At 42.3% G+C, this 22298-nt stretch overlaps 3 protein-coding genes across 3 annotated transcripts; 1 reads left to right on the top strand and 2 right to left on the bottom strand.

Moving 5' to 3' along the window:
• Positions 1-2915: 2915 nt before the first annotated feature.
• LOC146700911 (uncharacterized) lies at positions 2916-14171 on the bottom strand. Its single transcript, XM_085471158.1, has 9 exons — positions 14095-14171; positions 9038-9332; positions 6839-6898; positions 6667-6729; positions 5772-5800; positions 5500-5520; positions 4980-5402; positions 3932-4147; positions 2916-3464 (listed from the first exon to the last, which is right to left on the bottom strand). The coding sequence occupies exons 2-9, from the start codon at positions 9330-9332 to the stop codon at positions 3204-3206; spliced, it is 1368 nt and encodes a 455-aa protein (XP_085327284.1). The 5' UTR covers positions 14095-14171; the 3' UTR covers positions 2916-3203.
• Positions 14172-15835: 1664 nt separating this feature from the next.
• Positions 15836-17862, bottom strand: rnasekb (ribonuclease, RNase K b). The gene is made up of 3 exons (XM_085471153.1): positions 17656-17862; positions 16609-16691; positions 15836-16456 (listed from the first exon to the last, which is right to left on the bottom strand). Exons 1-3 carry the CDS (start codon positions 17731-17733, stop codon positions 16312-16314), a joined length of 306 nt encoding a protein of 101 aa, XP_085327279.1. The 5' UTR covers positions 17734-17862; the 3' UTR covers positions 15836-16311.
• A 79-nt stretch (positions 17863-17941) lies between these two features.
• Positions 17942-21344, top strand: bacc1 (BPTF associated chromatin complex component 1). The gene is made up of 6 exons (XM_085471152.1): positions 17942-18255; positions 18922-19016; positions 19249-19350; positions 19769-19998; positions 20238-20342; positions 20424-21344. The coding sequence occupies exons 1-6, from the start codon at positions 18235-18237 to the stop codon at positions 20486-20488; spliced, it is 618 nt and encodes a 205-aa protein (XP_085327278.1). The 5' UTR covers positions 17942-18234; the 3' UTR covers positions 20489-21344.
• The last annotated feature ends 954 nt before the right edge of the window (positions 21345-22298 follow it).

The raw sequence follows: 22298 nt of genomic DNA, 5'->3' as shown, positions 1-22298 counted from the left end.
GAGCCCACAGCGTAGCACTCGCCGCACGTCACTGGAGAGTGGCGTTAGTCGAACATCCCTTCGGCGGATATTAGCTACTCACAAATGGCACCCTTACAAACTCCAGCTACTGCAGCATCTCAGCGAGGACGACCCAGATCGGCCGCAGAATTTGCAGAATGAGCAAAATAAAAATTGGAACAGGACCCTCAGTTCACGCAGAAGATTTTGTTCAGTGATGAGGCAAACTTTTATGTGAATGGTGAAGTTAACAAACAAAACCACCGCTATTGGTCTGACACTACCCCACATTGGATGGATCCCTCCAAGACTGTTGGAACAACAAAAGTGATGGTTTGGTGTAGAGATGGACCGATCCGATATTACGTATCGGTATCGGTCCGATACTGACCTAAATTACTGGATCGGATATCGGAGAAAAATAAAAAATGTAATCCGATCCATTAAATATCACGAAAGCACCTCACAAAACTTGCAACACGCCGTAACTCACCTCAGAACGTTAGCACGTCGGAGCAGTATGCATCACGTGATAGAGCGGCTGTGGCATGCGGGACCTGTCGGTGGTCTGGATAGCATTTGGAGCTTCGCTAGCAACCCGGCATTTCATCTCCGACAAAGTTATCCCGAGAGAAGTAAAGCAAGTGTGTAAGTCCATCTCTGAATGTTTGTAAAGCATTCCCACGTTAAGCTGAACGAGCGACTGCCTCTCGCTCTCCTGCTGCTACTTCAATCATGAAACTGCTTAATGATCAGCTGATCGGCTTTTCTGTCGCGAGTCCGTCTCTCTTGTTTGTTTTTGGCCCACTTTGCACCAGAAAGAGGAAACCAGCGGCTGAACAACAGCAGCACGTTTAAGCTTGATCAGCTGTTGTTAGAATTTATTTATTATTACTTTCTACTCGAGGATCTTTTTCTACGTAGCTGACGCTGGTAACTGTGCAGGGGCGGATCTAGCAAAGTTTAGCCAGGGGGGCCGATAGGGCATGAACAGGGAAAAGGGGCACAAAGACATACTTTTCTTTCTTATTCTCATTTAAAATGTCTAGCTTTTAATAAATAATTATCTGACACCCAAAGTTTTAATTTGATGTAAAATGAATAGAAGTCAATTAATGTATATAGTAACTATTAAGTCTAATATATATACCCTAGTAAGCTATAGTACTTTTTCCTTTGGGAAGGTACCATCTGTGCAGTCTGCAATTTTGTTGAAGAAAGATGTTGAATCTATTTAATATTTCTTGAAAAATAATTGATTTCTGTGCATTTTTTTTCACACTGCATCAAATTAAGGTTGATTACGTCGATTAAGCATCATGAGGTGGAGCGTGAGGGGTGGTTCCCTATTTTTTATTTATTTATTTTTGTTGTTGCTGGGAGTTGGAACCCTATTAGTTAGGTTGCTTAATATTTATGCTAAGTACTCTTTAAAATACCAGAATAGGGAGGATGGTGTAGGTCTAAGTTTATTAGATTGATCAGTGTTGCTGAACTATGAAATATTTTTTTTTGTATACAGGTATAACAGAATAGCTTTAGTGTAGTTGTTGTTTTAAACTTGAGTATGAACTTGCAGACTTGCAAAATGCAGCAAGATATTTTAAAAAACAGTTTTGTTGATTAAAAAACACTATATCGGATTCATATCGGTATCGGCAGATATCCAAATTTATGATATCGGTATCGGACATAAAAAAGTGGTATCGTGCCATCTCTAGTTTGGTGTGGTATATGGGGTACAACGATAGTGGGTCCATTCTTCATCAATGGAAACCTCAAGGCCACTGGATAGTTGAAATTGCTACATGATGATGTGTTTCCCTCTTTCTGCACTGAAGCTGGCACGTTCCCTGAGTTTTTCCAGCTGGATGGTGCACCACCACATTATGGGTGCAGGTCCGAGCATTCCTAGATGAACACTTTCCTGGAAAGTGGATTGGTCGTCGTGGGCCAGTTGAATGGCCCCCAAGGTCTCCCGATCTGACCCCCTTAGACTTTTATCTTTGGGGTCATCTGAAGGCAATTGTCTATGGTGTGAAGATACGAGATGTGCAGCACCTGAAACTACGGATACTGGATGCCTGTGCTGGCATTTCTCCTGCGGTGTTGCTATCAGTGTGTGAAGAGTGGGAGAAGAGGGTTGCATTGACAATCCAACACAATGGGCAGCACATTGAACACATTTTATAAGTGGTCAGAAACTTGTAAATAACTCATGAAAGAATAAAGTTACGTTGAAACCAAGCACACCATTGTTGTTCTTGTGACATTACCAATAACTTTGATGTGTCACATGGCCCTCTTCCTATTGAAAAAACAGAAGTTGTATCCAAGATGGCCGACTTCTAAATGGCCACCATGGTCACCGCCCATCTTGAGGAGTTTGCCCCCTCACATATACTAATGTGCCACAAACAGGACTTTAATATCACCAACCATTCCCATGTTATTACGCTGTGTCCATATAAGTGGCCCACCCTGTAGGTTGAATATTTCTTTGACGGCTTCACTCTCCTCTAGTTTTGCTCCTTTACTGTTTGTCCCACAGTTTACGTTATAACTGCATGTTTGTATTTTGAATATTGTCTTTTTTAGTGTTTACTTCCTGACTAATCTCGAAACAACTAAAGGAGGAAGCTTAACACACAGCGAGACTGAGATAAAGGATGGTAATGATATTTCATGGTGGAAAATCCACGGTGGGCCGGCCCCATGAGGAGACTCCATGGAAGCAGAGAGCTGGGAAAGAGTCACACAACAGAGCTGAGCTCACTGCCTCTGAGCCCCACGAGTGCTCGCCCTGCTTTCTGTCTGCACGAGGATCTGTGTCACTTTACTGCTGATTGTTGCTTTTCCTGTGACAGGAAATCAGACACAGGAGGATTTTGTAAACAGATTTACAGAACAAACAGTTAAATCAGAGCCTTTTTTATTCCAACATAAACATTCCATCATCCTCGACATCAGAGCCATTAGTTATGATTATGAGAATCTACTGCCTTACAGCACTGACAACATGAATATAAACGTACAGTTCTTACACACAGGAAAAAAGAGGACAAGAAAAATCAGAATAACCAGTTAGGAAAGAAGAAAGAAACAGCACACATTTCATGATTCGGAATATAAAACTGATTCAAGAGAGATTTACATTTTTTATTGAAACTCAAAATCTGCAGCCTGAACACTGGAACTCATCTTTACTTCTCCTTCGCTTCAATCTTCATGATCTTGTTTCCCTTTATTTCTACATCTGCTGAGAACGGCATTTTCTCCAGCAGTCTGTCCTCAAAGTCGCCCTCCAGTCTGACACCAAACGCTTTTGCCAGCAGGGATGAAGTCACCACAATGGACTGCACCTCTCCGCTGCCGATCTGTGCATCCACCTCTGTTTCAGTCTTCTTGGTGTCTTTGATCCCAATGATTTCGATTGTGACGTTCTCGACTGTGGCACTTTGAACCTGCAAAACACCAGATTGACCGTAGAGATCAGGACATGTTGAACCAATAAAACTGAAGAACTTGTTATTTAAAAAAGTGAGCAATGATGATTTCATAGTGAGTCTCATCCTGCAGAAGAACTCCAAATCCACCATCTTGTCCTGCAGCAGACAGTCCTGGTTCTGCTCAGGTAACAGCACATGAACATGTTCTGGAGTCACCCTCCAGCTCACAGAGCAGAGCAAAGACTGATGTCACCAGCTGGAGTCCAAGATGGTGGAGATGAGTCTGTCGGACCACAGGGAGACCCTCACAGTGAACCACCTGATGGGGACACTTAGAACAGGTACGGCTGGATTAACTAGAGAGCAGAGACTCAACAACAGTGAGGAAATGTTCCAGTAGGAGGTCAAAGCTGACAGTCTCTGCTTTGAATCAATACCAAATATAAAACACATTTCAAACTGAAGCCAGAATCAGAAATTACCTTAAAAATTCTGGTGAAATCTGTTGAGTTCAGCGATACTGAATCATAGTAGTGACTCGTCTTTACATTGACCACCCTGACAGAGTCTCCAGGTGATATTCCTCTGAGCTGTTTGATGTCTTCGCCCCACAAAGTGATCCAGATGGAGCCTGTGCCGTCCTCAAGTTGGAACTCTTTCCTGTTTTCTGCTCCCTGTTTTTTCTTCAGTTTGCCGATCTGAACAAACCAACAACACGACAACAACTCAGAGACCAACAACTCTCCTGTGCATGTTTATTTCTGCTGTGAAGTTTGGAATCACAAATTCAGCCTCAAGCTGCTGTTAGAGGAACTTTAGCTGTTGCCACTGTGATGGCTTCATTGCTCGGCGCCAGAGTTTGACTCATGTAATAACAAGAACCTCCATCTAGGACTGGGCGATATAGAGTTTTTAAAAAATATCGATATATTTTTCTATGAGATATAAGATGTGACAATATCGTTTATATCGATATTGTCTATGTTACGTTATAAAAGAGGATTTCAAACTCCAGGCTGTCAGTCACGCAGTAGAAGTTGGGAACAGAGCAGCTGTGAAATCTTTGTTATTATGCTCAGCGTCTGTTAGTTTACAGTTTGACTGCACAGTTGGGAGCTCTTTGTTATGCACAAAAACAACATTGTTTTATTTATGGAGCATTATTATTTAATAAATGCTCATAATTTATTTTTGAGTAATTTTTCATGTACATCTGCGCTGTATGTTAATAAAAGTGCCTGTGTGACATCTGGGACACAGTGTGACTAAACTCTCTGTTTGTTCTTATTTTATGGCTTTAAAAAAAAGAAGATCGAGATATATCGTATATCGCCATCCAGCTAAAGAATATCGAGATATGAATTTTGGGTCATATCACCCAGTCCTACCTCCGTCCATTTCACTCAAAGACTATTAAAGGTTAGTTTAAAGGTTGATGTCATCAGAGTTTCACAGCCTTCAGCAGGACACTAAGCTAAACATGACGAGCGCCCTCACAGCTTCACTGCAGCAGATTCAGGTCACACTTACCTCTCTTACTGTTCCTTCAACACTCACTGATGTCTTCTCCGCTGATCCGATGGCCTGTCCGATGGAGCAAACTGGAGTCTGGGAATAAACGAACATCTGAGCTTCCATCTCCACGTTCTCAGGAACATCAATAGCTGCTGTCTTTGATATGACGCTCTTTTTGGTCACTTTCATGACATGTTCGTCCATGATGATCTCTCTGAACAGGTAGCAGCTCTTCTCCTGGAAACGCTGATAGCGCTCTCTTCCATACACCATCACTTTAATGCTGCCTGTTTCATCAGCCACTCCCAGGTAAAAGAAAAACTTCTTCTCCTTTTTTTTGGTTTCGTATGTACGCAGACCAGATTTCGCCACAACTTTGCCAGCTATGACTTTGTTTCCAAGGTCACCGCTGATCTTTACATCATGGATGGATTTCCTCTGCAGGCAGATGGAGAGTCAGCTCGCAGTCAAAACTTACATCACAAAACAAGTCAGATGCTGTGATCATCCAATGAAAACTCAAAAATTCACTCACCCATGAAGGGATTTTTATCTCCTGAAAAGAAAGAGTTAAACAGTAAGTCACTCATAGACTGAATATTGTAAATGTTCAAGAAACTGTTTTCAGAAATGTGCAAACAGTTATGTGGGAATCAAATCCCTACCAGCCCACAGAGCTGATCTCTTTGGTGTAATTACTTCTATCATACAGAAAGCATAAATGTCCACAAGTTAATAAAATTATGTAAAACTTGGTGTAACGTGACATGCAGTATTACATTAACTTGAAAAAATCACAACTTCTACCTTGTCAGGCTGAGGGCTCTTCAGTCCATCTGTAAAACAAAGTAAAATGACAAAAGCACAAAGGTAAAGTGTAAAATGCATCCAGGACAGAAACAGCTGCGTGATGCTGCTAACAGAACGCCAGCTCTTTACAAGCACAGACAGCATGCTAATGCTAAGCTAGTCAAACACCCAGAGTCACGTCAAAGGTGAGCGTATGCAGACTCCAGTCCAGCAGCCAGAGCCGAACTTTAACAGGTAACAGTCAGGCTGCAGCCTGTTTGTACCGGTTCCTGTACCAGTAAAAGTAGAATGGGAGGCAGAGCCTTCAGTTTTCAGGCCCCTCTTCTGTGGAACCAGGAGACAGACACTATCTCTACTTTCAAGATTAGGCTTCAAACTTTCCTTTTTGCTAAAGCATATAGTTAGTGCTGGACCAGGTGACCCTGAATCCTCCCTTAGTTATGCTGCAATAGATGTAGGCTGCCGGGGATTCCCATGATGCATTGAGTTTTTCCTTCACTCACTATGTGTTAACAGACCTCTCTGCATTTAACTATTAGTTTTTATTAATCTCTGGCCTCATGCACAGCGTGTTGTTTCTCAATCTCCCCCCTCAGCCAAACTGGTCTCAGCAGATGCCCTCCTTCCCACTATTGCCAACCACTTGCTCATAGAGTTTCATGTAATTGTTGGGGTTTTCTCTGTATTATTGTAGGGCCTTTACACTACAATATAAAGTCCTTTGATACAACTCATTGTGATTTGGTGCTGTATAAATAAACTGAATTGAAATGGATCTAAAAAATTTATACTGAGCATTTTAAACAAATGACATCACTGTGTGTTGGATAGTTAGCTCTTGAGATGGAAAGCAGCACTAAAATCCAGCAGCACTGTTTCCTCCAGCACTTACCAGTTTCAGCCTCTCGCTCTTCATCTGAACTTGAATCACTCACAATGTTGTTCTTCTTAAAGCCTGAACACACACAGCTCAACATCAGACTTACATCAAATAAAATATTTATTCTCATGATTGTGGCCACAGCTCAGTGGCTCTGCCACAGTTTCAGGGTGTGTTTGCCTACCAGCTTCAGCCGTTTTCTCTGCTGACTCCGATTCAGTTTCACTGCGTTTCCTCTTGTTTCCTGAAACAGAAATGAATCCAACTTGTGAGAGCATGTGTGTGTCAGGTTTTCACTGAAGAGTCAGTCAACATAAAGTTGGTTTCTTTCATACCTACACAGAGCAAACGTAAAAACACTAGCAGTGATTACTGTTCAGTCTGTTCACATGTAACTCTGCATCTGCAGCAGCTTTATAAATAATACATAATTTAAGCACTTTGGTAAGAATATCTTACCAACGAGTCATAATCTGCCTTCAGCAACTACAAGGAGAGAGGTTACACCCCGTATATATGGACTTCCAAAGATCCACAAAGAAGCGGTCCCACTCAGACCCACTGTTAACAGTATAAACTCTGTCACCTACAAAGTTTCCCAGCACCTTATCATCACTTTACTTCTATTTGTGAGAACACATCCCATCACATCAAAACCTCCAATAATTTCACCAATGAGATCCACAAACTTGCACTGGACCCAGATGAAACCACAGTGTCCTCTGATGTGGTCTCTCTCTTCACAACTACAACAAAACAGCTCCTTAGAAAACAGAATCAGTTTCAGCCCCGATCAGATTTCATGGTAACGTTCACACTCTGATAGGCACCTTCACTCACAGCCTTTTTCCACTAGTACCTACTTGGCTCGGCACGCTAAGTTTTCCATTTTGCAGGTTATGGTACCAGGTACCTTTTAGTACCAACTCCGCCGCGGTTTCTAAACAATCCAAGGCCATCTGGAAAATGTGATGTCAACAGATTGCAAGCCACTGATTGGCTGGTCTGGTTGATGAGTCATTTGAAAATCAAAACTGTCATTTTTGAAAGCCAGCAACAAGGAAAACTGCTGCACAGGAACAACACTGTGGTCCCAGAGTCTGAGTGAGAGTGACATGACTCCAGCAGATCCCGGGAATAACATCGGACATCTCTGTCCAGAAGAGCGCAGTCCTGGGAACAGCTAAGATACTGCAGGACCCTCAAGCTCCCAGGCCTCTGGTAGAGGACCCGAGCTTGAAGGATAAACCGCCCACAGGGGCGAGAGGGAATTTTTTTATACATACATATAAATATTAAAAAAAAAAAACTCTGCTTTTGCCACTGTGCGGTTTGGGATGAACTAGACAGGAGAGTGAAAACAACACAACCTACAAGTGTCGCACATTTATGAACTTCTGTAACAGATATGGGAGAAGATTTGATTTCTATTGTAGAAAGAAGCCACGGCTGTGTTCAGCTGTTATATCTGCCAAAGGCGGCTACTCTGATGAGTCAGAAGTTTAGAATAGATTTTATTCTATGAATTGATTCCACAATTTCTTTCTTTTTTGTGTCCCGTTTGGATCTTTAGCATCAGAATTGTTGTCTTAAGGCCAAGAAAGATGCCAAGCGGATTTATTTTACCAAGTGGATCATCGTGGCCTTGCCATATTGGTCCATTTGATTGACCTTTATTATAATTATGAATTTATTTTATTTTCAGTTGCTACAAATGGGACAGACATGACTGTGGGAAAGAATGAAAGAAAGAGAGGGAGAGAAAGAAAACCAAAGGGGAGAAGAGACGGTGAGAAGGGGGGAAGAAAGAAAAACAAAAAAAACACCTGGGTCACCTGTATGGAGAAAAAAAACAGAAGAGAAAGCAAACAACAAAGAGCAACATAATAAAAACAGCACCATCACAATAAACTAGCTAGCAGTAGATAACAGTAGATACTAAATAATAAACGATATTGTGCAGCACGCAAGATAGACAGCGCACAATGTGCTTTGAGGCAGCAGCCAAGAAAGCTGTAGTCCGCGTCTGTGCACACCTGTGTGGATCAGCACGTTTGCATTCCAAAGGTTTCTCCATGTAACGATCCACGATTTCTTTTTAACTCCAATTGCTTTTTGTACTATGCTTTACTACTTTTGACCAGAATAACACAAAAAACTTCCACAAATGCTCGATCCACTCCTGCTAATTTGGAATTTGTTCAATTGCTGCTTTACAATGAATAGTTTGGTAGGACAAAGTAATAAAGACAATTATAATAAAACGTTAGATTCAAATTTGAATATATTTAAACATGATTTATTCTATTACACATGAGATTCTTTGGAAAACCTGTAGACACCTGACCAAAAAAAAAAAAGAAATATCAATGAGTGAACTCACCTTTTCCCCCCTCGTTTTCTTTGTTCTTCAGTTTTTCAACAAAGGGGCGCAGCTGGCCCTGGACTGCTTCATCCTTCCTTGGTATCCAGAGCATTGCTTCATCGATTATCTGGATAGACGTTTCCACTCCGTAGCACTCGATGATTGTCTGAGGAATGGTTTCTCTGCACTTGATAGTCTTCTTCTGTTTGGGGATATCCAGACATCCCAGCATCTTTTTGAGCTGTGACTTATCCAAATCCTCAATGATGAAGGTCAGTGCCTTTTTCCACTCTGACTCTGAAATTGATGACATCTGAGGCACAGAGAAAATAATAAGCAAAACATACTAATACTGTTGTATGTAGCATATTAAAGCCTCTAAAACCTTGTAAAAACATATAGACTAGCACAGAGCCTTTGTAGTCTATATTTTGGATGCTTCTTATTCCACTCTGTGTAGTGTGGATACATGTTGTATGTATATATCATGTGTACTATGGTACCTCAAAAACTCTGGAAAAAAAAAAAGCATGATGAAGTCGATGTGAAACAGACAATGAATCTGCCGTTTCTGCCGGTCAAGCACCGTAACAAGTTTAGGAACAATGCTACAAATTAAAATAAATTTGTCATCAACTTGGAAATTTTCTAATTTGAATCTGGTGAGTTACACAAAGTGGAAGAGATTACAATGATTTCAAGACACACTATCCCTACTCAAAGTAATCTAGATTCCTGAACTGAACTTGAACAACATGAAGCATCTGAGCTGCAACTTAATCTACACGAACATTTTAAAACGAAAAGTAAAGATGCTTTCATGAGCTCATTTAAATCGATCAGCAGCATTAACTACTCAAGTAAAGTTAATTTATTTGGCTTCGTGCTGCGCATTGCCAACATTTTTAAACTCAGGCTACGTCCACAATAATAAGTTTTCTTTAGAAAACGCATCTTTTCTCTCCGTTTTGGCCTCCCGTCCACACTGAGACGGCGTTTTCGCTCAAGGAAAACGCCGTGTTTTGAAAACGCTCTCAAAAACGCACACATTTGAAAACGGTGCTTTTGCGTTGCAGTGTGGACAGCGAAACCGGAGACTTTGTGAAAACGATGACACATTTTAGTCATGTGATGCAGTCATGTGACCAATTAAACTGAGATGGCGGAGGACATTATACAGCAGTTCTTTTGTTTGACAGCCCTGTTAAAGATGAATATCAGTCTGTACATGCTCCACAAAGCTTTTCTTCAAATTCTTTAACTCTCACTCGCTTTTGCAACTTTGTACTTTTGTACAAGCGCTACATACGCTTCATCATATGTCCTCGTCTTAGCCTTCGGGAGACTTTCGTTTCATTATGTGCGTATCTCTCCGCCTTTTCATCACTATTAAATATTTTTCTTGAGGGTTTGTTTACTGCACTTCAGATCTCCTGCTCTGTCTGTGTGCATGCCCGGTGCAAAAAAACCCAAACCCTGCCACCTACTGTACTCTATGTGCAATTACACTTTATTCTAGAACAGGAAAAAAAGCCTGTTCCCAGGGGTCACACTATTTGAGAAGGACTGACTTAAACTGATAGTTTTAGTTCTGGTGTCCTTGTTTTCCTCTCAGTTATCGATTCTGTCACTATTTAGCTAACATAAAGTAATCTATTATTCTAAGTCTGCCACTCTAAAATCTTGCACTGCTCAGGATGTAGTGCTGCTCACTCCTGCCACTTCAAGATACATTTATTTATACATGTGTGTATTTATATAGATTTACTCTGTTAATACTGTTAATTACGGTGCTATACCGCTGAGTAACTGTCTCCTGCTCATCAAACACGTTATTGCAATGTTGACCGTGTGCTAACTTGCATATGACAAATAAAACAAAGAAAACTAAAACTAAGTCTGTTAGCAACAACCGGCCGACCCGATGACGTCACGCTTCGCTGACCGAAGATGGCGCGGAACATGTTTTAAACATTTTAACCACGTAAAAAACCCTCACTGCTGCTTTCATACTGCCCGGCAGGGGCAGAGCATGGGGGTGGCTTACTGGGCTTAAGCCCGGATTGTTTTGTCAGAAGCCCGGGGTCTTTTGGAGTGTAATTTTTTCATAGTTAGATGCCTGGCTGACAACTGTATAAAACAAAAAGTGCAAGCAATATTCGAAGCACACAGTGAACACTGTGGGAATTTACGACTGTGCGTGAATCCCCCCTGATATTGGTATGATCCGAACTCAGACACTAAGCGACTGAGCGAGGGGGCGGGGCAGCTGCTGCCTGTGAGTGCGCTGTTGGAGAAACGGAGCCAGGCAGACAGAGGAGAACTTAAGTTTGACCAGGTACTTAGGGCTGCACGATTTTGCATAAAATGAGAATCACGATTTTTTGGCTTAGAATTGAGATCACGATTCTCTCACCATTTTCTTTTCCAGTATAAATATTTATTGCACTTATTAACTGCACATCAACTTCGTAACAGTTGAGACTGAACATAAAAACAATACATAAACATAAAAACAACAAATGTCTCACGTTTTGTTGTTGCCAAATGTTGTACTGCTTGAAATTCTGTCTCCACCGTTGCTCGACGCTGCGTGTACAGAGCAGGTAGTGCAACAACAGAAAAATAGTTGCGGGACGGCACTGTGCAGCGTTTGTCTAGGGTGTTGATCATTTTCCTAAATCCCTCGTTTTGCACAGTGTTGATGGAGCCATATCTTTGGTCAGGTGATAAGTGATAGCCTCCGTAATTTCTTTGTGCCTGCGGGAGTTCGACGTGTATAGGGAAGCGCTGTGTAAGGTTCCCGTTATTGATGTTTGGGTGGTTGACCGGGACGGATTTTCTCCTGTCACTTTCTCGTCATCCCTGACGTGCTCTCCGTTGTTTTTTCCTGCTAATTTTAGCATCACATGGCACAGCTTCTGTATCACGTGGTATAAGGCTCCGCCCTTGTCATTTGTTGAGCAGGAAGAGTGAGCGCTTGTTTTCATGCAGATTACGTCCCGGACCAAAATGCGGTACAATCGTCGTCGTCTTTTTTTTTTTTTTTTTTTTAAATCGTTGTCATTTGGAAATGAGATCGCGATTTTCTAACGATTAATCGTGCAGCTCTACCAGGTACCAAAGCAAATCATTTGTACCGTACAAATAATGTAAATATGACGGTGAATCACGAAAGATTGATATCAAACTGATCACTTGACCAATATTACGTTACTCGCTCTTCAAGTGAATCAACAAATGGCGAAATGAAAAGCCGAACAACAACAACAGCTGTTTCTATAGAGAGTCTTAGCTTACGTGTGTTTATTTCATATTCTCAGTTCTTACTCTCCCGACTAAATCGGTTTCAGTTATGTACTGAAATATAAGAATGGACATTAGAGGCTTCTTTCAAAGAAAAAACTCAGGTAAATGTTATTTTATATATTATGCTTTGTATGTTGTTCAGTATATTTCTATGCAAAACAAGAGGGATTTCAGTACACAGCAGGATATTTACATTTATAACCAGATATTTACACTTTAGGGAGAAAACATAAAACATTTTTACTGCACAACATCAATTTAGAGTAAACTTTTGTTTTAGATAAATATTGAAACATCTTTTGAATGAGTTAAATGTCAGAATAAAGAGAGACAGAGCTGTCTATTTTTTATCACTTTGATCAAATGTAGGAGTACATGTACACTAAGTTTGTTAATTAATAAGAAACTGCAGACGATTCCATTCTGAGCTGAAGAAGCTTCTGATTGGTTCGTAGAGTCCATGTGAGTAAATTGGTGGCACAGCTGTGGATGCGTATAAGACACCCCCAAAACACAGAGGCTGTTTCTGTGACATGGGAACATCACGAGATGTCAACCAAAACAGCAGGAACAGAACTGTGGAGCTGCATAAGTGTGGCTCAGTTTGAATACAATTTGGTGCCATTTACAAGAAATACAGACAGTTTCTCTCTTTACTCTTAAAGTTAACAAATATGTTTTTTATATTTATCTAAAAAAATAAATATTTAGTCTGATTTGATGTTACAATTAAAAAAGTGTTTTTATCTGAAGAGTAAATATCTGGTTTCAACTGTAGATTTGATGATTGTCAGCACAAAGAGGGAACAAGAGCAGGTGAGACACACCTGTTAGTCACATGGTTGTTTGCCAAAAGTATCACCGTATCATAGGTCCTCATGTATCTCGTACCTCGTGTTTCTTTTTAGGTTTGTTATTTTTCAAATTCTACATTTATTAAGTTCTGCAGCTTGTTTGCACAACAAGACTAAATAATTATATAAACTTTTCTCAATCTAAATATTGGACTTTGGTATTATTAAAAAATAAGTGTAGTGCAGGTCTATGATGATTTTTAGTGCTGCTATCATCTAGTTCTGATTCTGGTTCTGTCTTGGTTAAGTCCTCAGTAGTCCTGATTTTGAACTGTTGTAGTCCTGTTTTAATTCTGGATCAGTTCTGGGTCTGGTTGAATCGGGGTTTAGTCCTCGTGTCTTGATACAGCCCGACTTTGTTCTGCCTCGCTGCTTAATTAAAAACTAGTTTAAGGTGTCCTGCACATGTGATATATATTTTTCCCTCTATGAAGTCATTCTTTTTTGAACAAAACTCAAAACAGAGCCAATTAATCTTTCAGTCATTTCTAACCCCCCCCCCCCAAAAAAAAAAAAAAAAATCCCACATGCATACCACCCTTTAGGGCTAAGCCCCGGGTGTTTCAAATGTCTGGCTCCGCCTCTGGTTTCTATCGCAGATCAAATGAAGTAAGTTTTGTTGAACATGTTTTCTCTGTGTTCCAGTAACAGCATTAACACACAAACACATAAAACGTGTTCGCCTACAGAGAGTCTACACGGAAAGCATGCCGTCCGTCAGAGTCCGTGAAAACAGACACGGACACTCCGACCTGCTCCCGACGCGACGTGTTCAGGGTAACACGATGATTTAGCGGGTAAAAAGCAACGACTGTAGAAAAAGAGACTTTCGCGAAAGCGAGCACTAACATAGCGTCGTCTCGTTCATTCTCCAGCAGTAAAACAATCAGAAAGTAGTGAAAGAAGGCTCACCTTTCTTTGTTTTCGTCCACAGCCTGTTTCCTGTTGCTGTCACTACTTCCCGGTCTCCGTACATTTGAGTTTGGCGGTATTTTCGCACCGGGGCGGAGTCAACGTCCGCGTGCCTGCCTTTTTAAAAAACTTAGTAATAATAATAATTGTAGTATTATTACCAGAGCTCTGCTTAGCAGTGATGTGCGATACCACTGATTTGCCATCCGATCCGATACCAAGTAAAATTCAGGGTGGTATCGGCGATACTGATCCGATACTCTGTGCAAAAACTTTTTTTTAACTGTATCTTTTATTGTATCTCAAATTATAGATTCATAATAATTACAGGACTTCAGATTACTTGTTCTTATCACTTAATAATGCAGAATTATCATACAGAAAACTGAAGTTGTGTGCCATTTGAGCATGTTGCCTGCCTGCAGCACTAAAGGACTCCTCGAGAGACGTCTGTCTCGCCCCAGCAGCACCTGTCCCTCTCCTCGTCTTCAGTTCGCCTCAACATACGCTCATCATATTCTGTGATATGATTTACTCTGAGGTGTTTGACGAGGTAAATGGTGTTGCCAGAACACCTCAGTTTCTTGCCACATGTATCACAAACCGCATCTCGGCTGTTTGTGGAGGTAAAATACGTCCGCACATTACTCCATTTACACCCAGCCATTGTTGTGAGTGCGCACGACAAGGGGCTGCAACACATTCATACAGCTGTATTTCGCACATGACTATTAAAGGCAGAAGAGGAAGTAGTCCCTTCCAATGTAGACAATCCAAATGATATAGTTTCTTTCCACTGTGTTCCTGTTAATGATAAACTACAAATTTACCCTACATTACTAAATTATCGATATTTTAATATGAGAATCGATTCTAGAACATGAATGATTGGTATCGGAGGAATCGATATTTCAGTATCGATCCACACATCACTACTGCTTAGATTATTCAGTGTAGGAATACACCCAAAGTAAAGCAGCTGCCTTTCTATTACATGTTTATATGGATAGTGTGGATACTGCACTTCTCCACAGCCCGAACTCACCGTCTAACTTCTCTAATACTGGAAACTAGCTGTTATAAAACTCCAGCATTCACTTTAGTAAAAAGATGAAATTCAATTTTGGACTTTGGAATATTGATGACTCACATTCAGGTTTTATTAAAAAAAACATGCACATAAAAAACCCTCACAAGGCTCAGTTTGGTTTACCCTGACGTTTTTGAAGAACAGACTTATTTTAGTTTCAGATGTTTACAGAGTAACAGTAGATATATTGTAGCACAGCTTTATATTCCACACTCACTAACCCAACTTGGATTTGGTGGGTATTTAAAACCCAGGTTTAATATTTGTAGAGGAATTCATTGATGACATCCTTTTCCCCCATATTGGTTTTTAGTTGTGCACAATTTCGTTTCAACACACTGGACAGGTGACACCATTTTATTTTTAAAGGAAAGCTTAAATTCCTATCGCTATTAACACTAAGGTATCTTCTAAAACATCAAGTCTCCATCTTAGCATCAAAAAATGTGAACTAATGGCAACTAAAGATTGTTCTGAAGCAAATTCTGAAAATACTCCAGTAAAAAATATATAATTTAAACTAAAGATCAACACAGAAGAGGTTTCTTAAAAATTTTCTTTCATAATTAAAACCAAACCAAACAAAACGAACCCCATTTAAATCCATGAGGAACATTTTTCCACAGTAACTGAAATGAAGACGACTCCCTGTAGTTTTCCACTCACACACTTTATTGCAAACGATGTTCCAGCAAACACAGACCCACATCAGAGACACAGCACCGCCTCGTGTCCTCCGATCTGTTGGAGCAGAGGACGCCCGAGCGACGCCTTCATCTTTGTTCCTGTGACACGATAAAACCGCCTCAGCTGATGGTGAAGGCATCCTCGAGGCTCCGCCCCCCCGTTTCCTTGTTAATGTGATTAATGTGGCGAGCAGACGTGAGTGTTTCACACTTTTGGTCACTTTCATGTCCAACGGAAAGGAATGAAACAACAATTCACCCAACAACAACAACAACAATAACAACAAACACGTAAATACAAAATAAATAATCCAGGTGATACCTGACCCCGCCCCCTTTTTAATCTTAGCCAATCAGATTTTCCAGCGTTGAGATATAAATAAACTTTATGGACAGGAACCAGGTGCTCGAGGTCAAAGGTCAGGCCATCGCCGCAGGTCTTTATGTCACCATGTACTCCTGCCGCTTGTTGAGTCGGACCTGGCAGAGCGAGATGGCGCCCACCACCACGTAGACGGCAGCGGCGATGAAGCAGTTGATGCCGACCTGGTTGTAGAGACTGTAGATGTTCTGAGGGGGATTTTTACTGCAGGAAAAAAAGGAGAAGACAAGTTTATCTGCTGTTTGTCAACGGTCAGACTGACCCTGCTTCCTCTGATTTGCCGTCGCATCTATGACGCGTCGCAGCGTCTCAAGCTCGGGTCGAACCGACCGAGCAGCTTTTAACCTCCAACTCACTCGTTATGGATGTCATCCTCGGTGAACGGGACGTCTTCGATCAGCACGGCTGACTTGGCACTGAAGAAGATTCCCAACATCGCCTGCAAGAGAGCAAGACACGGGGTCAACATGAGGCTCGGGGACCCGTCAGGGCCACAGCTACGAATCGAACCTCGTCACTGAGTTTAAATGTTTTCTGTTCACTGCTTCAACCGAGGATTTATTCTGATAAGAAAAGCAGGAAGTGATCTGCTAAATATTTTAACTGACAGACCTGAGACCTCAGAACCTTTAAACAGGGTTCGTACAGGTGCTTGAAATCCTTGTAAATGCTTGAATTTTAATATTGTCTTTTCAAGGTTTGAAAAGTGCTTGAATTTCAGATGTGGTGCTTAAAAATGCTTGGAAGTGTAACTGTAGTTATTTGTGGTGAATGAAATATCTGATTGAATAGTTTTCTTATCAGACAGAAATAAAATGAGTCGCAAAATGTGTTGATGCATCTCAGTCATCCAGGAAAGTTATAAACATTACTCTTACAAACAGGACATTTGCATAATGACTGAAACCAGCCCACTGAAGGAACAATGGGCTGGGAGGATATCCACTTACGAGGACATTATGGTGCTACTGTTTTATCAAAATTTTAAACGAATATCCTCATATGTGGTTCTCATTTTTCTTAGAAACAAAATTCAGGTAAAAAAATAAACAAATCTCGTGATTCTTTGTTTTTACATTCATCAGGTCCCAATTAGCCCAAATTTCAAAGAGAAATTAAAAATCCATGCCATGGAAGAGTTCGGGTCTTAGGAGGTCAAGGAGGGTGAAACCAGCAGAACTACATTCAGATCGGCCTACGTGGGCTCCGTCTATGTACCCGAGAAGTACTGGAATTCAGTGATTAGCCAGTCAGCGTTGAAATGCGTTGAGAGTTTTACCAACTTCGAATAAAATTAGCAGCAAGAAATTGCTCATAATAACATTATATTTAATCCAAATACAGAGTCCCCACTGGTAGTTCCTTAGCCTTCCAGGAAATAGTCGGTCCCTTCGTGATCTTACCAGCATGATGACGCCCCAGATGCTGATCACGATCCCGCACGCGGCCATCTTCGGCCCGCAGAACAGCAGCGACGGCATGTCCGCGTCCCTTTGATCGATCAAAAGATTATTATTATTATTACTATTATTATACTCTAAACTGAAAGAGGACCCATCGAAGAACGAAGCCTCTCGGTCAGCTGATCTCACCGCTCGGCTTTATTCGGCGAATGTCGCTACTGTTCGTAAGCCGCAGGCCAGCGACCAATGAAATATCCTGTGCCCATACACTCCGCCTTTTCCTGTCAAATTGGCCAATGGCGTTTAAGTTGCAAAGTCGCGCATCATTCTCTGTTTCCCGTTTGTCTTTGTTGTGATATTTATAATTTTTCTTTCTGAATATGTAATTCATAAATGACCAAATTAAATCGCAACTTCTCATCGGACGCGAGTCCCGCACAGCTTCGCGAGTTTAGGATCTTAAATCTTGGGAATCCCGCTAACGGAAGTCAGCTAGCTAAGATCATAGGAGCTAATTGTAGCTAACAGCTAGCTACCGTTTGTTTCAAAATAATATTTTTTTTCACCTGAGGCTCAGAAATGACGTCAGCCTCTGCTAAGGTAAGCTTTCACCTGCTTATGTTTTTTTTTCTTTTACGTAAGTGCAAAAATTGAGCTTAACAGCCAACTTGTAGAGAACCGGTCATGTAGCTGCACACATAACTCAATTTAATTCAGTTGCTGCATCATGAAGAAGAGCTTCATGAAATATACTTTAATATCTTTTCACCCCTAAATTATAAAAAGTAGAGGCAAATTCGGCACATACTGAACACTCAGAGCTTTTTTTTATTTTTGCGCAGAAATCCAGTTGATTAGAAGCAGTGCGGTACTATCGCCTCACCATGACAGCAAGATGTGTTAAAGGTGACGCTGTGTTGTTCTTATCAGAGACAAATGATGAACCAGAAACAGCTTTCAGATGCAGCCACACATCGCACTGACTGTACTGCAGAGAGAGTCCTGATAAATCAGCTCACTGTTTCAGCTCAGAGTAAATCTGCTTTGTGCTTCACTTTTTCCTCAGATTGTTTAGAAATGCAGTGAATGAGTGTATATGTATGTGGTGCACACCTGATCCAGGTTGTGATAGGTCTCCATGTTTACAGTGAGGGAAACACAGCTGGTGGTGTAGCACCTGAGTGTGCAGTTAAAGGTGGTGTGCAGCGTAGATCATGTCTACGGTCACCGTTTAAATCGGAGCATTGATGGCTGTGTTTCCTGCAGGTGGGCGAGATCTTCTCAGCAGCTGGCGCAGCTTTCACCAAGCTGGGAGAGCTGACCATGCAGCTCCACCCAGTGTCCGACTCCAGCCCTGCAGGGTGAGACAGACACACACAGAGGAAGTGGCTGCATTACTGACACAGTGTCAGTTGGTTGTGACCAAACACTACAGCTAACTGTAAACTATAAACTGAATGTGAGCCTCACACACATGCAGGGGGGATAAAACACAGCTGGAAACGAGCAGCGTGGTTTCACGTGTTTGGACGTGAGCGGTTTGTCGACATGTTTGAGTTTTTCTGTGAACTGATGCCGTGTTTGTGTCCTCAGGGCCAAGTGGACGGAGACAGAGATCGAGATGCTGCGACTGGCTGTGCGTCGGTTTGGAGACGACCTCAACAACATCAGCACGGTGATCAAAGAGCGCACAGTGTGAGTGTTAAAGGAGCAGTTTGCCTTTTATTAATGAAGACGTTTAGTTTTAGAATCGTTCAACAAAAACAGGAAACGAGAATCAGACGAGGTCGCCGGAGGAAACGTGACAACACGAAGGGAATCAAAAGTAAAGGAGGGCTCCGCTAACGCATGGAGGTCACTTCATGTTTGCTGTTTGTGTTAAATGGACGGAGGACATGAATGTAGGAAACACGAGTGAGACTCTTTGGTGTCGGGTTGTTGTTGTAGGACTGCAGACGCAAAACTCATAGATACGCCAATAAATGCTCACGTGACACGTTTAAAGGCTTCACTGTTGAATATTTTATGTTAAAAAATTTCAAGCATTTCCTTTAAGGATGTAAAAGGCAGAATGAACTTTGATTGGCTGACGGCCGCTCCTCTTCCTCTGCAGAGCTCAGATAAAGAGCACGGTGAAGAGGAAGCTGTATGAGGACAGCCGGGTGCCCATTTCCTCCGAGTCTCCCAAGAAGAGCGTCAAGAAAACTCCAGTCGCCATGACACCCACCCCGGCGCCCGCCGCGTCCGCCATCATCTCCGTGCCGACCTCGCAAGTCGTGGCTTCCACTGGAATGCAGAGCAGCCCCTCCCTGGCCCCGCCCATCAAGAAGCAAAAGACAGCAGGTGAGATCCGCTGCGTTTTTCTTTGATCTGTGTGATGTCACAGAGAGGGGACGATGATGGTTAGAAAGAGGGGGAGGAGCTAAAGCAGCTGGTTTTAGACAGGTTGAGCTGAGGCCCAGGAGCAGATAAAGAACCGTGCACCTCTGGACTTCCTGCCACTGTGTGCTGACCTTTAACCCCCGAGGCCTCAGACGCTCCGAGGTTCTCTCTGTTAATCCGAGCTGTCCTTCTGCCTGCAGACGTGACGCTCAGCGCTCTGAACGACTCGGACGTCAACAGTGACCTGGTGGACATCGAAGGCCTCGGAGATGGCTCGTCCAATAAGAAGCTGAACTTTGATCAAGGTCAGTGTGGCGCGGGTGTGAAGGGGTGGAGCTCCTGCAGACTCACGTCAGTTTGTCCATAAACTCCTCTTCTCTCCTCAGAGAGCCTCAACCTGGACTCCAGCCTCATCATGAACTCCAGTGACCTCCCCCTCCTGTCCCGCTGACCTCTGACCTCTCCAGAGCCGCCTCACTTTCTCACTTTGTTTTATTTTATTTTTTTCCTGATGAAGCTCGAGTCGGACTTTTCTTCTGTTGTAGTGACGCAGATATTTTTTTTATTTTCAGTCAGTTTTAGTTTCAGGTCAGTTTGTGAGCGTCGTTATCGTGAAGACGTTTGCCTGCAGATACTCATGTGCAGATTCACCTCTGACCTCTGAGCCTCCAAATTTGACCCCACCCCTGACTTTGACCTGCACCGCCCACCTGAATCTGCAGGACGTGGTGCCAGCGGCCAACCTCCACCTTCAGAGTAAACATGATTTGATGGTAGGAGGTTCAGCGCTCTCCTGGATGTGTGAACGCCACTACACAGTGCGTGGCCCCTCCCACACCAGCATTATGAGTGCTGACCAGCATCATCACTACGACAACAAGCCGACCAAAAAGGCGGCCGTGATTTTTTTCATGATTGGCTCGTTTCAGTGTGAAGCACTGAGAGGGTCGACTCTGACCCCCCCACAAAGGCGACCACCGCTCTGAAGCTTCGGTTTGCTCTGAGCTGGCGTCCTGCTGAGCTCTGCTCATCGTGCTGACATCATCGCGCATTTACAACTTCCTGTTCAGAGGAGAGCGGCTGTCAGCTGGCTTTTTGATGAGGTGGTGTGGGTGGAGCTTCAAGGCTCAGAGGGGCTTGAAATGACTCGGCACATGGGGTCAGGTGACAGGAAGTCTCCTTCAGTCGCCTTAGGGTAGTGGATGGCAACCACGACGGTATCCGCAGCGAGCTTTGTGACCTTATCGCTGAGGGTCTGATGTAAAAGCAGTTTGAATTATGTTGAATAAACTTGACTCACAACTGTTTGACGTGTTTTTCTTCCTTTGCTTTGAGGCAAACTTTGGACAACAGACACAAATCTGAGGATACGAGTTTGTTTCGTAACCTGATGAGGACGGTTTGGGACAGGCTGAAGTTTAAACGTTTATAACTTGATTTTCAGACGCCTGATATTTACTAAAGTGTGTCTGGAAGAAATCGAAGCTGATAAAATGAGTAAATCTGTTTTTAAAGCTTCATTTTGTGCGTCGCTCGAGCAGAGCAGAGGTTCTCTGAGCGATCGTCTCTCTGTGACGCTGCCACGTTGACACCAGAATCTCGTAACAATGACGAGAACAAACTCGCCGATGTGAAGGTACAGACGTTCTTTTATTGGTATTTTTCATATACAATATAATATTTATATATATTTATAGTGTGTACATGAACAGTTTCCACTAAAGTCGTTCTTTTTCTCGTACAGCCGTGAGAACGTCTCGAGGGAATGAACACTTGAATATAGACTTTAATGTTTCAGTTGCATAAAAATACATCGTCTCATCCACGTAGACAAGTCCAAGTATTTACACGTGAACGTGTGATGTGCTTTTAGTTCCCTTTGTCCTCAACAATAAAACTCTTAGCAGCCCTTTTGTTAAAGTCGTATCTCACTCTGGTCCTTCGCCGACTTTCATAATTTCAGAAAAATAAAAACAGGCTTTTCTCTTCATTACAAAGTTAAATATTTAATGTTGCTGATGAGCGTGAGTAAAAACTATGAAACCAGCTGAAGGTCGCTCTCGATGTTCATGGAGGCGGAGCCTGTTTACTGAAACACAGGTATCAGCCAGCTGTTACCATGTGACTGACAGGGAAGTCTTGGTCACATGATCACAGGCGACGCCTCTGCAGTCTGAAAACCCAGTAGGTAAGGCGTAGTTTGTGTGGGCCCTGAAGGTGGCGCTGTGGTGTCAGGCTGAGCCAAAACATTATTTCCCACA

The sequence above is a fragment of the Copadichromis virginalis genome, linkage group LG10 (assembly GCF_057382275.1).
Source record: "Copadichromis virginalis isolate Kocher_CV1m ecotype Utaka linkage group LG10, C_Virginalis_male_GT1.1, whole genome shotgun sequence".
NCBI lineage: Eukaryota > Metazoa > Chordata > Actinopteri > Cichliformes > Cichlidae > Copadichromis > Copadichromis virginalis.
The sequence above is the reverse complement of the archived record's forward strand: the minus strand, read 5'-3'. Positions and strand labels throughout refer to the sequence as shown.

What these genes read in the sequence shown, in the direction of transcription:
- LOC146700911 (XM_085471158.1), bottom strand. Translation starts at nt 9,332, where the DNA reads ATGTCATCAATTTCAGAGTCAGAGTGGAAAAAGGCACTGACCTTCATC. An exon ending in AGAGCCCTCAGCCTGACAAG is followed by an intron (nt 5,521 to 5,771) that starts GTAGAAGTTGTG and finishes CTTTCTTTTCAG; the next exon opens with GAGATAAAAATCCCTTCATG. An exon ending in AGATAAAAATCCCTTCATGG is followed by an intron (nt 5,403 to 5,499) that starts GTGAGTGAATTT and finishes ATCTGCCTGCAG; the next exon opens with AGGAAATCCATCCATGATGT.
- rnasekb (XM_085471153.1), bottom strand. Translation starts at nt 17,733, where the DNA reads ATGCCGTCGCTGCTGTTCTGCGGGCCGAAGATGGCCGCGTGCGGGATC. An exon ending in TCTGGGGCGTCATCATGCTG is followed by an intron (nt 16,692 to 17,655) that starts GTAAGATCACGA and finishes GCTCTCTTGCAG; the next exon opens with GCGATGTTGGGAATCTTCTT. An exon ending in GAGGATGACATCCATAACGA is followed by an intron (nt 16,457 to 16,608) that starts GTGAGTTGGAGG and finishes TTTTTCCTGCAG; the next exon opens with TAAAAATCCCCCTCAGAACA.
- bacc1 (XM_085471152.1), top strand. Translation starts at nt 18,235, where the DNA reads ATGACGTCAGCCTCTGCTAAG. An exon ending in TGACGTCAGCCTCTGCTAAG is followed by an intron (nt 18,256 to 18,921) that starts GTAAGCTTTCAC and finishes TGTTTCCTGCAG; the next exon opens with GTGGGCGAGATCTTCTCAGC. An exon ending in CAAGAAGCAAAAGACAGCAG is followed by an intron (nt 19,999 to 20,237) that starts GTGAGATCCGCT and finishes TTCTGCCTGCAG; the next exon opens with ACGTGACGCTCAGCGCTCTG.